Source organism: Triticum aestivum, chromosome 4D (genome assembly GCF_018294505.1).
Source record: "Triticum aestivum cultivar Chinese Spring chromosome 4D, IWGSC CS RefSeq v2.1, whole genome shotgun sequence".
Classification (NCBI taxonomy): Eukaryota; Viridiplantae; Streptophyta; class Magnoliopsida; order Poales; family Poaceae; genus Triticum; species Triticum aestivum.
The window spans coordinates 26,581,602-26,597,252 of NC_057805.1; the positions used below are offsets into that span (position 1 = coordinate 26,581,602).

The 15,651-nt window shown below is 49.5% G+C and overlaps 1 protein-coding gene across 1 annotated transcript; it reads right to left on the bottom strand.

The window, feature by feature from the left end:
- Positions 1 to 10,974: 10,974 nt before the first annotated feature.
- On the bottom strand, positions 10,975 to 14,997 carry LOC123095902 (receptor protein kinase TMK1). The gene is made up of 2 exons (XM_044517472.1): positions 12,612 to 14,997; positions 10,975 to 11,814 (listed from the first exon to the last, which is right to left on the bottom strand). Exons 1-2 carry the CDS (start codon positions 14,941 to 14,943, stop codon positions 11,285 to 11,287), a joined length of 2,862 nt encoding a protein of 953 aa, XP_044373407.1. The 5' UTR covers positions 14,944 to 14,997; the 3' UTR covers positions 10,975 to 11,284.
- Positions 14,998 to 15,651: the final 654 nt, after the last annotated feature.

Genomic DNA, 15,651 nt, shown 5'->3' on the forward strand with positions numbered 1-15,651 from the left:
TCTTGACATAAGCATTGCATCCCCAAACTTTTAGAAATGACATCTTTGGTTTCTTTCCAAACCATAATTCATACGGTGTCGTCTCAACGGATTTAGACGGTGCCCTATTTAAAGTGAATGCGGCAGCCTGACGGTGCCCTATTTAAAGTGAATGTGGCAGCCTCTAAAGCATGGCCCCAAAAAGATAGCGGTAGATCGGTAAGAGACATCCTAGATCGCACCATGTCTAACAGAGTGCGATTACAATGTTCGGACACACCATTACGCTAAGGTGTTCCAGGCGGCGTGAGTTGTGAAACAATTCCACATTTCCTTAAGTGCGTGCCAAACTCGTGACTTAAATATTCTCCCCCACGATTTGATCGCAAGAATTTTATTTTCCTATCACGTTGATTCTCTACCTTGTTCTGAAATTCCTTGAACTTTTCAAAGGTCTCAGACTTGTGTTTCATTAAGTAGACATACCCATATCTACTTAAGTCATCAATGAGGGTGATAACATAACGATAGCCACCGCGAGCCGCAACGCTCATTAGACCGCATACATCAGTATGTATTATTTCCAACAAGTTGGTTGCTCGCTCCATTGTTCCGGAGAACGAAGTCTTGGTCATCTTGCCTAGGAGGCATGGTTCGCACGTGTCAAATGATTCATAATCAAGAGACTCCAAAAGTCCATCTGTATGGAGTTTCTTCATGCGCTTAACACCAATGTGACCAAGGCGGCAGTGCCACAAGTATGTGGGACTATCATTATCAACCTTATATTTCTTGGCATTCACACTATGAATATGTGTAACATCACATTCGAGATTCAATAAAAAAATAAACCATTGACCAGCGGGGCATGACCATAAAACATATCTCTCATATAAATAGAACAACCATTATTCTCGGATTTAAATGAGTAGCCATCTCGCATTAAACGAGATCCTGGTACAATGTTCATGCTCAAAGTTGGTACTAAATAACAATTATTGAGGTTTAAAACTAATCCCGAAGGTAGATGTAGAGGTAGCGTGCCGACGCCGATCACATCGACCTTGGAACCATTCCCGATGTGCATCGTCACCTCGTCCTTCGCCAGTTTCCGCTTATTCCGCAGCTCCTGTTTTGAGTTACAAATGTGAGCAACCGCACCAATATCAAATACCCAGGAGCTACTACGAGCGCTGGTAAGGTACACATCAGTAACATGTATATCATATATATCTTATACGTTGCCGGCCTTCTTTTCTGCTAAGTACTTGTGACAGTTCCGCTTCCAGTGACTGTTTCCCTTGCAATAAAAGCACTTGGTCTCAGGCTTGGTTCCATGCTTTGGCTTCTTCCCGGCAACTGATTTACCGGGCGTGGCAACTCCCTTGCCGTCCTTCTTGAAGTTCTTCTTACCCTTGCCTTTCTTGAAACTAGTGGTCTTATTCACCATCAACACTTGATGTTCCTTTTTGATCTCCACCTCCGCTGATTTCAGCACCGAATATAATTCAGGAATGGTCTTTTCCATCCCTTGCATACTGAAGTTCATCACAAAGCTCTTGTAGCTAGGTGGAAGCGACTGGAGGATTCTGTCAATGACCGAGTCATCTGGAAGATTAACTCCCAGCTGAGACAAGGGTTGTGCAACCCAGACATTTTGAGTATATGCTCGCTGACAGAACTATTCTCCTCCATCTTACAACTGTAGAATTTGTCAGAGACTTCATATCTCTCGACCCGGGCATGAGCTCGGAAAACCATTTTCAGCTCTTGGAACATCTCATGTGCTCCGTGTTGCTCAAAACGCTTTTCGAGCCCTGATTCTAAGCTGTAAAGCATGCCGCACTGAACCAGGGATTAATCATCACTACGCGACTGGCAGGCGTTCATAACGTCTTGAGTTGCTGGGAAAACGGGTGCGTCACCTAGCGGTGCTTCAAGGACATATGCTTTCTTGGCAGCTATGAGGATAATCCTCAAGTTACGGACCCAGTCCGTGTAGTTGCTACCATCGTCTTTCAGCTTGGTTTTCTCTAGGAACGCGTTGAAGTTGAGGGCAACATTAACGTGGGCCATTGGATCTACAATATAGATTGTAAAGACAATTTTAGACTAAGTTCATGATAATTAAGTTCATCTAATCAAATTATTTAATGAACTCCCACTCAGATAAACATCCCTATGGTCATCTAAGTGATTCATGATCCAAATCGACTAGGCCATGTCCGATCATCACGTGAGATGGACTAGTCATCAATGGTGAACATCTCCATGTTGATCGCATCTACTATACGACTCATGTTCGACCTTTCGGTCTCTCGTGTTCCGAGGTCATGTCTGTACATGCTAGGCTGTCAAGTCAACCTAAGTGTTTCGCATGTATAAATCTGGCTTACACCCTCTGTATGCGAATGTTAGAATCTATCACACCCGATCATCACGTGGTGCTTCGAAACAACGAACCTTCGCAACGGTGCACAGTTAGGGGGGACACATTTCTTGAAATTTTTGGTGAGGGATCATCTTATTTATGCTACCGTCGTTCTAAGCAAATAAGATGCAAACATGATAAACAACACATGCAATTCATAAAGTGACATGACATGGCCAATATCATCTTGCGCCTTTGATCTCCATCTTCGAGGCGCGACATGATCACCATCGTCACCGGCATGACACCATGATCTCCATCATCGTGTCTTCATGAAGTTGTCTCGCCAACTATTACTTCTACTACTATGGCTAACGGTTAGCAATAAACTAAAGTAATTACATGGCGTTTATGTTAACTCGCATGTCATAAAATAAATTAAGACAACTCCTATGGCTCCTGCCGGTTGTCATACTCATCGACATGCAAGTCGTGATTCCTATTACAAGAACATGATCAAACTCATACATCACATATATAATTCATCACATCCTTTTGGCCATATCACATCACATAGCATTCCCTGCAAAAACAAGTTAGACGTCCTCTAATTGTTGTTTGCATGTTTTACGTGGCTGCTATGGGTTTCTAGCAAGAATGTTTCTTACCTACACAAAAGCCACAACGGTGATATGCCAATTGCTATTTACCCTTCATAAGGACCCTCTTCATCGAATCCGACCCGACTAAAGTGGGAGAGACAGACACCCGCTAGCCACCATATGCAACAAGTGCATGTCAGTTGGTGGAACCTGCCTCATGTAAGCGTACGTGTAAGGTCGGTCCGGGCTGCTTCATCCCACAATGCCGCCGAATCAAGATAAGACTAGTAACAGTAAGAAAGTTGAACAAATCATCGCCCACAACTACTTGTGTTCTACTCGTGCATAGAATCTACGCATAGACCTAGCTCATGATGCCACTGTTGGGGAACGTAGTAGTAAATCAAAAAAATTCCTACGTGTCACCAAGATCAATCTAGGAGATGGTAGCAACGAGAGAGAGGGAGTGCATCTTCATACCCTTGAAGATCTCTAAGCGGAAGCGTTACAAGGAACGCGGATGATGGAGTCGTACTAGCGGCAATTCAAATCGCGGAAGATCCGATCTAGCACCAAACGGACGGCGCCTCCGCGTTCAAGACACGTACAGCCCGGGGACGTCTCCTCCTTGATCCAGCAAGGGGAGAGGAGAAGTTGAGGGAGAGATCCGGCAGCACGACGGTGTGGTGATGGAGCTTGCGGTTCTCCTGTAGGGCTTCGCCAAGCACTACGGAGGAGGAGGAGGTGCTGGAGAGGGGGAGGGCTGCGCCAGGGAAGGGGTGCTGCTGCCCTCCCACCCCCCTTCTATTTATAGGGTGAAGGGAAGAGGGGCCGGCCCCTCTAGATCCCATCTAGAGGGGGGGCGGCGGCCAGGGGGGAACTTGCCCCCCAAGTCAGGTGGGAGGCGCCCCCACCCCCTAGGGTTTTCAACCCTAGGCGCCATGCAGACATGACCGGGACACCTCTCCAGACAATAACCAATAGCGGGATCTGGATACCCATATTGGTTCCCACATGTTCCACGATGATCTCATCAGATGAACCACGATGTCGGGGATTCAATCAATCCCGTATGCAATTCCTTTTGTCCATCGGTATGTTACTTGCCCGAGATTTGATCGTCGGTATCTCTATACCTTGTTCAGTCTCGTTACCAGCAAGTCTCTTTACTCGTTCCGTAACACATGATCATGTGGCTAACACCTTAGTCACATTGAGCTCATTATGATGATGTGTTACCGAGTGGGCCCAAAGATACCTCTCCGTCATACAGAGTGACAAATCCCAGTCTCGATTCGTGCCAACTCAACAGACACTTTCGGAGATACCTGTAGTGCACCTTTATAGTCACCCAGTTACGTTGTGACGTTTGATACACCCAAAGCATTCCTACGGTATCCGGGAGTTGCACAATCTCATGGTCTAAGGAAATGATACTTGACATTAGAAAAGATGTAGCGAACGAACTACACGATCTTGTGCTATGCTTAGGATTGGGTCTTGTCCATCACATCATTCTCCTAATGATGTGATCCCGTTATCAACGACATCCAATGTCCATGGTCAGGAAACCATAACAATCTATTGATCAAATAGCTAGTCAACTAGAGGCTCACTAGGGACATGTTGTGATCTATGTATTCACACATGTATTATGGTTTTCGGTTAATATAATTATAGCATGAACAATAGACAATTACCATGAACAAGGAAATATAATAATAACCATTTTATTATTGCCTCTAGGGCATATTTCCAACAGCTATCTCCGCAGGGCTTCACCTAAGCACTACGAAAATATGACCGAGGGACGAAACTGAGGAGAGGGGCGCCGCACACGTTGCTTGGTTCTCCTATTGGTTTGATAAACCTTGGTTCTCAATGAGGGAAAGTACTTATCTCTACTGTACTGCATGTCCCCTCCTCTTTGGGAAAAATCCCAATGCATTTTACAAGTAGCAGCTCTCCGGCGGAGCGACTCCGCCGGGGAAACTTCCCTCCGGGAGGGGAAATCGAAACCATCAACATCATCAACGATCCTCTCATCATGGGAGGACCAATCTTCATCAACATCTTCACCGTCACCATCTCATCTCAAACCCTAATTCATCTCTTGTATCCAATCTTTGTCCCAAAACGTCAGATTGGTACTTGTGGGTTGTTAGTAGTGTTGATTACATCTCGTAGTTGACACTTGTTGGTTTATTTTGTGGAAGATTATATGTTCAGGTCCTTAAGCATATTCAATACACCTCTAATCTTGAACATGAATATGATTTGTGAGTAGTTACTTTCGTTCTTGAGGACATGGGAGAAGTCTTGTTATAAGTAATCATATGAAGTTGATATTCATTTGATGTTTTGATGATATGTATGTTGTTCTTCCTTTAGTGGTGTCATGTGAACGTCGACTACATGAAACCTCACAATGCTTGAGCCTAAGAGAGGGCATTGGATAGTAATATGTAGATGATGGGTTGCTAGAGTGACAGAAGCTTAAACCCTAGTGTATTTGTTATTCCGTAAGGGGCTGATTTGGATTCATATGTTTCGTGCTATGGTTAGATTTATCTTTCTTCTTTGGTAGTTTCAGATGCTTGCGAGAGGGGGTAGTCATAAGAGAGAGGATTGTTCAAGTAAGAATAGCACCCTAGCATCGGTCCACCCCAATATCAAATTATCTAAATAGCGAACGCGAATCAACTAAACATGATAAACGTGACTAGATGACAATTCCTATGTGTCCTCGAGAACGCATTGCTTGCTATAAGAGAATATTCCGTCTTATCCTTTGCTATGAAAATGATTGGGCCACCTTGCTGCACCTTTGTTTATATTGCTACTTGTTACTTGTTACGAATTACCTTGCTACTAAATTATCTGTTACCACTACTTTCAATACTTGCAGAGAATACCTTTCTGAAAACCGATTATCATTTTCTTCTGCTCCTCGTTGGGTTCAACACTCTTACTTATCGAAAGGACTACCATTGATCCTCTATACTTGTGGGTCATCATCGGCGAACATCGAAAGAAAAAAAGGAGGGTCGCTTAAAGAGAAACGAGGAGCATGGATCCAAGAGGGGTAGGAAGTCATAATAGTCACTTGCTTCCCTTCTAGTATTTGGGCATCTCGAGCTTGGTGTTCACCTTCAGAACTTGTGTTGGCAATGTTGAACTATTTCTTGTCTTCGACGAGTTGAACTATTTCTATGTTGGATATGTTGAAACTATTTTTTATGTTTGTTGGATATGTTGAAACTATGTGATGCTCTCGATTACTATGTTGGATATGAAACTATATTGTTGTTATCTATATCCTGCTTTAAAAAGCATAGAACGATAATCTATATCTTGTTTTAAAAACATAGAATGATTGCTCTGCTTTTAAAGGGAAAAGTACCCTACCGCCAAGTTGGCTGGCGGTAGGGTTACACACCCTACGCCAAAAAATTCTTTGATGCAATGGTATGTTTGCCATAGTTTTCAACCCTTTCCAGGGCCCAGAAAAACTTTATGCGAGCAACATAAGGGTTTGAGGGTTTCAGGGGGTTAAGCCCCTACCGCCGTAGACCTTGGCGGTAGGGGATAACTTCCTACCGCGATGCCTCTGACGGGAGGGTACTAATCCACGTCATTGCGACTGACGGCCTCGTCTCCTTTGCCGTCACCCCTACCGCCAGAGCCCCCGGCGGTAGGCAGTTATACCCTACCGCCAAGGTCTACGACGATAGGAAAAGGGTCAAATACGATTTATTTTTTCGAAACGTGGATCAGATCGTGCTTAAGTATAAGAAAATGATCAAAACAGGGATTTCGGCCGCCGAGACGCACCCGCGGATGTTTAAAGGGCCCGACTTGCTAATTTCGGTTCTAGAGGTTCTTGGGAACAGATAGAGAGAAGAGATGATGCGGCCAACTCTAATCCCTCAAGTACTACTCCCAAAACCAGCTTGCAAAAACACATTACATTGCCGGATGGAGAAGTACCTTTTCATTACAATAACGTTTAAGGATAGTTTAGTACCAAAGCAGCTTCCGCGTGAGTGTGTCAGCGAGGTGAACATTGTAGTATCTCGCAAAACACAAGGCAGAAAATCATGTCACGTGTTTTCGACTGTGAGGTCAACAAATTTTTATTTTTTTGATGCGGTCAACCGTTATCTTGTTCTCATCGTAACGGATCCTTGCCGACGCAGCAGGCACCGGTCACTGCTGTCGCCGATCGCAGACGTCCGTGCGTGCAGCGACGACGATCGGGAGCGGGGCACTAGTAATTTACTGACGCGGTCAAACGGTAACGGCTCCTCCCACGAGTTTCTGGCTCTTGAATGCTGCTCTCTTCTGGCTTCCACGAGTTTCCACTTGACCGGCCACGCGCGCATGCGACGCGAGTTGTCGCCGCCGAAACGGCCGCCGGTGAATTCGCCGGGCCACGCCGGCCCCACGCGTTCCTTTCCTATTATCTCCGGCGCCGCTGCGCATAGCCGCCTGCGTTATTTTCTCCCAGCTGTGCCGCGCATACAAATGGCGAGCCGTAACGCCAACTCCACCGCGCGATCCGTCCTGTCCGCGCGTGTCCGTTTGAGATAAAACGGACGAACCTGACGGCCCAACGCGGAGGCGTAAACGGACTTTTGTCCGTTTTCTGTCCGCTTTCGATCCATCCTCGGCTCAAGTTTGCGCCGCTATGGGGTGAAACAGACAGCACGCGGACGCGTGCGCCGTCTGCACGTGTCCTCCCCTGGCCCGCCCGTCGGTGGCACAATGGCGTCTTTTTCTATCCGCCCCCTCCCTCCCTCCGGCCGCACGCCCTTCATTCTTCTCCACTCTTCCCCACTCTTCCCTCGCCACCGCCGCCGTCGCTGCCATTGTAGCTGTGCAGCTCGGACGCGCGCTTGCCCAGCCCCTTTCCCTCGGCGCCCCCGAGCTACCCAACCACGGGCACTTGATTTGCGCACCCGCCGGCCGGATTTGGGGGGGATCCGGTCGGTCTTGAGCTCGCCCGGCTGTGGGAGGCCGCGCCGCGCCATGGACTGGCAGGGCCGCAAGGCCACATGCAGGCAGTGGCTCCTCCTCTAGCCGTTCGGATCTACACCGTCGGTGGTCCGCCGGCAGATACACGAATGGCGGTCGGCCGGGCTCGGTGCTAGCCCAAAAGCTCGCCAGCGCACCGTTGCCGCTCATTAAGTGCAACCACTGCCCAAAGAAGGTCGTGTGCCGCATGTCTACAATGCCGGAACATCCCGGATGGGTGTTCATCAAGTGCTTAAACGATGAGGTATGTGCTCTTTTTAGCTTCGGTTTGTGCTCTAGATTTGACTAGTTGTGCTAACTTTAAATTTTGTTTTGTAGAATGGATGCAAGTTTTGGTATTGGGAAGAAGAGTACATCGATATATTGATAAAGGGCAATTTAGTAGACGTTCGTGCACTTTTAGCTAGCATAGAGGCTGTAGATGAGACAAGTGCATTTGTTGCTAGATTAGAGGCTAGACACGAGACTAGATGCGAGGAAGCAACCTCTACTTCTTTAGACTCGAAGAAGAAAGAAACACGCAAGATGGAGGCGGCTCCTCCGCAGATCAACAATGAATGCATCGAGAAGACACTAATCCAACTTACAGGAGCAGTTATGGAAGTTGGATATCTTCTAAAATGTATTCTTGTGGTTCTTGTTTTCTTTGGTCTTGCTTTTCTAGTCAAAATTTGGTGATGTATTCCCATGTACCAAGAATGAATGATGAAAAAAAGTTTAAGGGCTTGCAAAGAAAAAAGTACGTGGACAGGATGCGGCCGGGATGCGTCCGCGCGTTGGGCGCACGGCCACCGCATCACAGGACAGGCCCGGACACGGGCCCATTACCCTACCCAAACGGATAGAATCCGGCCAAAACGGACGTCGGTTTGGGGTCGCATGGTGGAGTTAGGCCTAATACGAGGCCAGCGGAGCAAAAAAAAAAGAAGTTGGCCACTTTTGCGAGGACAAAGGCGACGCGGTGTGTGCCTGGCCCCTTTTGCGGGCTCTTCTCCTTTCCCCGGTCCACACGCACGGGAGGGGAGACGGGACGGCGCAACGAGCGAGACGCGCAGAGGCAGCAGGCCCGACAGCACGAAATTGGCACCGGTCGCTCGGTCCCTCGCCCCCACAAGCAAGAGCAACACAGGTGGCTTGCTTCACCCGCCCGCACCTCCCCGGTGACTGACTGGCGAGTGAGCTGTTCTTTGTCCCTGCCCGTCCGTCCATACTCCATACTACTACGTCCGGAACAGCGCACGAGCGTCGCCATCCATCCGCTTTTGTGCTGTGCCTTCGGCCCGCTGCCTTTCTCCTTCCGGACGACGTGTGAGATCCTCAATTCTAATCCGATGCAGAGCCCCAGCTGATTGGCTCTCAACTGCTGCCCCAGCATCAGTCACGTGCCAACGAGGAGGGCCTTGTTTGTTTGTTTGTTTGTCCTGGTGTGCTTTTGATTATGGAACTGCTCAAGAGCGCATGCTTTTCTAGAGGGGGAATGCACCGTAGCTGCATAGTAATTTTTTGAATGAATTTAAAATATTTGTCTTATCGATTAATTGAACAGAAAAGAGTACTGAGTTAATTAACGGAAAACCGGATGGAAACAGGGTAGACGCATAGCAGTACATGTGAACAGCAAACGAACAACCAACGAACAGGAGAATGACCTTTCCCGTAGCACCCAACCCAAGGTTAACAATAACAACCATGGCAGCAAAAAAACATGGCGCGCGGTCCCGGGCCGGAAGCCCGCTCGCTTTTCCCACGCGACAAGCTGTCCAGCCAGCGACCCGGCCACCGGTCGGTCAGTCACAGGCGTGCCAGGTGGGGCACGTACGTACGTGGAGCTGCTAGCCCGGCCGCGCGACATCACAAAAATTCATTTTCCCCTCGAACCAGTAATGGCGATTGACGGAGCCGGCGTGAAGATGCCTCCAAACTACGCGCCCGGCGACCACCGGCCGCCGCTGCCCGCCACCCTGGAGACTGCGAGGCGCTGAGGCGGACATGGGCTTTGGAATCGCAAGGGTGGTGTGGACAGCGAGAAGAAACAAGATGCCTTTCGCAACTGCCTGCACCACCCACCACCACCAGAAAATATGTGTACGTACAGGTTTTCGTTTAATTTTGGCGTGCGAATCCGACGGGACATGGCCATGCCCATGCACTCGGGTCGCCGTCAGCATAACTGGAACGCATTATTAGAATAAGCATAAGCATTTTATATCAGACTCGAGTCACGTCGTTTGATCATTCATCCAGCATCTCTCTCGGCCTCTTGTTCTTATCTTAGTTGTGGTAGGCGCTAATCTAGCGGCGCGTCGCTGTCCGGACTCCTGTCGCAGGTCAGCAGTAACATGGGGGATTTGATTGACTCTCCATGACCTGTCCTCCTCGCTGATCCCAAATCCAAGGCCATCGCACGACCAACTTTGATTATTTTCTCTAATAATGCCGGATTAGCTGGCGACCAGCTGAAAAGAGTGCGATGCTCACTGCCGAATCAGCGGCCGGCCGCAACGGCTTCAAAGAGGTACTACTTCCGTCCCGGTTTATTGGTCCCTTCGTATTTTGTGCCCAATTTTGATCATAGATTTAACTAGCAAAATGTTGATGCATGTCATCAAATATTCTATCATTGGATTTGTATTCAAACATAGTTTTCAATAATATTTTTTTGTGACATGCATTAACATTCGTTAGTTAAATCTAAAGTCAAAATTTGACACAAAATACAAAGGCAATCAATAAACCAGGACGAAGGTAGCACACTACTAGCTGCCACTTTTATGCTGGAGTATTTCCAGGTTCCAACCTGGCACCACACATTAGACAGGGTGTAGCGTCTATCCGCTCCGTGATCACGGGCAGGTGAGACGGCTGAACCAAGCCGAATAATTAATGGAGGTAGGCCTCCTCAAAAGCTACCTCATGAGTCATGATAGTCCCAGGAAGAAAAAAGGATTGTATAACAACGACCACACCACCGGACCAGTGGAGCTGTTGAGGATAACAGGGATCAATTTAATCATGGAGCAGATCAATGTTGAGTACAAGCCAACAACCCTAACAATCTTCTACTTAGGTTCAAAGCTAACAATAATAGCAGCAGCACCGAGCAGTTAGTCCCGGACTTCCAGGGAATTCTCGAGTAAAGACCACATCATAATACATGATCGAAGGACAGCTAACATGGCATGGCAGCACAAAGCCAAATCCACCAACATTTAAAAGGCAGGGAGGGAGGGGGGTGAAGAGGCTAAAGGAATGAATGAACAGAATGATCATCTTGCTTCTGGCTTTCGAGCGCGGTTTATCTTCCGTCGGCGGAGGTGAAGGAATCAGCAAACCCTGGAGGCCGCGTCGGGATGCTGGTCTGGGTGTTATCCAGGCTCGCGAGGAACGAAGAGGTCGCGCCGTCGAAATGGCTGCTGTCCTCAAAGGCCTGCCATTTCTTCAACGCCTGAGGCAGCGTCATGTCCAGGTCAATGCCGTAACTGTCGTCTGAATCTGGGTCTGCAGGTTTCCACACTTCTGAAAGGGTGGAGAGCACGTTGACGGCATGACCCATGTCGGGCCTCTGATGTGGCTCCCTAGCACAGCAGTGACCAGCGAGCTGTGCGACCGTGCTAACGCTGGCTAAGGTCTCCTCATCAAGGTCGATGGTTGTGTCGATCGCCTTCTGGAACGTATCATTGTTGAGCTGCATTCTCCGGAACCATGTAACCAGGTGCATGCTATCCTCAGGTTGTGTGTCATCAAGCGCCCTGCGTCCCGTGACCAGCTCCATCAAAATGACACCAAAGCTGAAGACATCAGCTTTTGTGGTCACACGTCCAGTAACTGCGCAAAAGATGTTAGGTTTTAGTTATGATACAGGTATTGCAAGTGGCAGAAATGAAACTGATGAACAAACGCTTTAAAAATATGCAGCTTGACTCAGATCACTAACTGGGGCAATGCAGTAAAAAAGATGATGCAGCATTATATTTAAATAAATGAGTGTAGTTCCTGACAGGAAGTTGCTGCAGCAGCTGAAGGTAAAAAAATTGAAGATACATTCACGGTCTGGGGCTATTGGAAGTTCTTCATTTTGAAGGCACAAAATTAGCTCAGCTTTGCCAAAGAAATCTTCTCATGAACATGTTTGTTAATAAAAAGTGTACACAGCTACTCCGTGACATACTAATATTTGTACTTCCAGTAAGCAAAGCAGTTAACTCAACATACATTTAGACATTTTGAGAGAAAAATAAAATAGGATGCTAACTTCTGGTCAAATGGACCAACTAAGGACATAAGCTCATCAGAGTTGATCATTGGATTGATTGTCCAATACTACACATGTTTTGGTAGCACATTTTCAACAGTTATCATATATCAGATACACACACATTTTCTACCTATTTGAATATTCGAATTTATGAAGCACCTAAATAAATCCTATAGAACTAAACTGATCAATACCAGTTTAAATAGTAAATCATCAGAACTAAATGGCAGTTCAAAAATCACTACAAATATCAAATTTATTCGGATACTATTTTGGATATGACGTAGTTTAAATATATTGTGCTTGTCAATTGAACTGTATAGAAGAGAATCAGAAAACTGAAGCACAAAATATACAGGATGCTCACCTGCATACTCGGGGGCAAGATATCCAAAAGTTCCAGCAAGCCTTGTCTCTACTGATACACACTTCCCATCAGCTGGCGCAAGCCGCACCAATCCAAAGTCTGCCACCTTGGCCTTCATGTCATCACCAAGAAGTATATTTGATGGTTTCAAGTCTCTGTGGATGAAGGTTTGCTGAGCAAGGCTGTGCAGGTACTCAACACCTCTTGCAACATCGAGCGCAATGCTGAGTCGCCTCTTCCATTCCAACGGCTGCAAATTGTGTTCTTTCCACTCAAACAGGTGTTGGCTCACTGGACCCTGTGGCATGTACTCATATACAAGAATCCTCTCATTACCATCAAGACAGTATCCAAGCAGCGATACAAGGTTCCTATGACGGACCTTGGTCAGCACAGAAATCTCTGATTTGAACTCATTTAACCCCTTGTTGCCCATAACACCAGACTCCATTCGCTTCACAGCAATTTTTGTACCATCATGGAGCTCACCCTTGTAGACAGTACCAAACCCACCACGACCAAGGATGTTCTCCTGACTGAAGTTGTTGGTCACATTACGCAGTACTTGAATTGAAATGACCATATTCCCAGCCTCAACGACATGGATATCACGGGGGGCACTGCTTGCTTGGCTATATGGCTCGCTTGTGGCCGCACCACCATTGGCATTTCCACCAGCAACTGTGATCTTTACCATGTCAGGATCTGACCCTGAGTGCCGGGGATGGATGACCATAGCATGTGGACTCTGCACCCTTCCGGAAGGCTTCTGCTTTCTCTTGTAGCAATAGAACCCTAATGCAGCAATAAGGCCTAGTACAGCAACAGCTCCAACCACTGACCCAACAATGACGCCGGTAGAAGAGGAAGCCTTGTTGCTTCCACCACTTCCATCCCCAGGCTTAGTGTCATTGCTGTTACCACCTGGTCCAGGCGCAGGAGCAGGCTTGCCGAAGTTTGGGTTGCCATCAAGTATCACCAACACATTCTTGCGAAATTCAGGAAGCTTCCCATATAGATTGTTATTTGACAGATTGACCTTTTTCAGTGCTGGCAACTCAGCGAGCTCCTTCGGCACCGTGCCAGTAATGTTGTTGTCTGAAAGAAGTAGCGTCTCAAGTGTGGCAATCTTGCCGATAGATGGTGAGATGCTCCCGTTAAGCCCCATTTTGGCAAAATTCAGCGACGTGATGTTCTTACCACTATCACATACAACGCCCGGCTGATAGCTGCATGGGTCGTTCCCCGCCCAACCAGCTGCGAGCTTGGCTGGGTACATGAACCCAGCCTCTACCTCCAGCAGCAGGTCTACACGGGGATCACACGGCTGTCCAGGCGGCAAGCAGAATTGATTTTTACCCGTCCTGTCAACTTCAACAGAGGGAGCAAAGTTGGGACTCGGTCCCTGCAGCAAATTGTTCCCCAGGCTCACCGTCTTCAGAGACTTCAGGTTGACAAGACTGTCTGGCACTCGACCGGTGAGCTGGTTGTCACGGAGACCCAAATCAGAAAGGCTGGTAAGCTTCGAGAAGTCCGGCAAGGGGCCGGTGAAGTCGTTGGAGTGCAGCCACAGCTTCGTGGCCTTGGTCATCTTGGCGACGAAGCTAATCGACCCGCTGAAGCCGGTGGTCTCTATTTTCTGGTTGAGCCAGAGCACCTCAAGCGGCGCATCGGCCAGGGACGGCGGCACTGGCCCGGACAGTGAGTTCCCTGCCAGATTGAGCTCCTGGAGGGACGGCATCGAGCCGAAGAAGTCCGGGAGCGTCCCGGTCATGTTGACGCTGTTGGCGGAGAAGTTGGTGATCGATTGGCAGTCCCCGAGGCTGGTCGGGAACGGCCACGGCTTGAAAGGGTTGTGGTCGAGGTAGACCTCCTTGAGCGCGGTCAGCCCCTTGAAGAAATCCTCCGGGATGAAGGTGAAGCCGTTGTCGTGGAGGTTGAGGTACTCGAGCGAGTCGAGGCCGGCCAGCGAGGGGAGCGGGCCGGTGAGGCTGTTGTTGAAGAGCTCGAGGCGCATGAGCGCGGTGAGGTTGCGGACCTCGGGCGCCAGCGTCCCCGTCAGGCCTTTGTCCTTGACCTGGACGCCGGTGACGCGGCCACCGGAGTCGCAGGTCACCCCGGCCCACGAGCAGGGGTCGGCGGAGTCGACCCACCCGTCGACCGCCAGCGCCTTGGCGACCGCCCGCATCGCCGCCGCGTCCTGCGGCGAGGCCGGGCCCCCCGCCGCCGCCGCCGCGCCGACGGCCGCCAGGAGCACGGCCAGGGCCAGGAGGGATCCCGCGGCGAGGCCGGGCCGCCGCCGCCGCGCGGTGGATACGGTGGGGGACTGCATTGCGGTGGCGGAGAGGTGAGAGATGCGGAAGGGGGGAAGAGAGAGAGAGAGAGAGAAAGGGGAGTAAGTCTCGGGATGCAGACGAAGATTTAACTGAGGAGAGAGAGAGAGGGAGCGCCGGGCACATGGGCGGAGAGAGGGCACATGCGCGGGGCCCACCCGCGCCGATTTAGGGTTCGCGGGCCTGCGGAATTACGGCCCTGCCCCTCCCCCACGCGTCCGCTCCAGCCCGGTCCACACGGCGAGCGGGCCCCGTCTTGGATTCGTCACGTCGCTGGCGGGTGGGCCCGGCCGCGGGGCTAGGATGGGAAGCCCTTGAAACTCGCACCAAAAGGCGGGGCTGTGCTGGAGGGGAGCTGGACGCGGGGCCCGCGCGCAGCGTCACAGGGCTTCTGCTTCCCCCTCTGTCTGGGGAGGCGGGCGGAGAGGGTATCCGAGACGGCTCTCGTAGCAGTGGAGTAGAGTGGAGGCGGTGGGTGTGGGCCCGGGTAGTCAGGGTCTGCGGTGGGGTGTACTACGTACGCACGCTGGCTGGCCGCGGTGCCGCGTCCGGGCAATCAATGCATGCGCGGTTTGGGGCGGGATGTTCTGCGGGCTCTGCCCCGTGCGGCCGTGCGTGCGTGCGGCTGCGATGGACGGCCTGATGGACTTGATCTGTGACGGCCGGCCCACGCACCAAAGGCGCTGCTGGCTGGCGTGCCGCAGGCT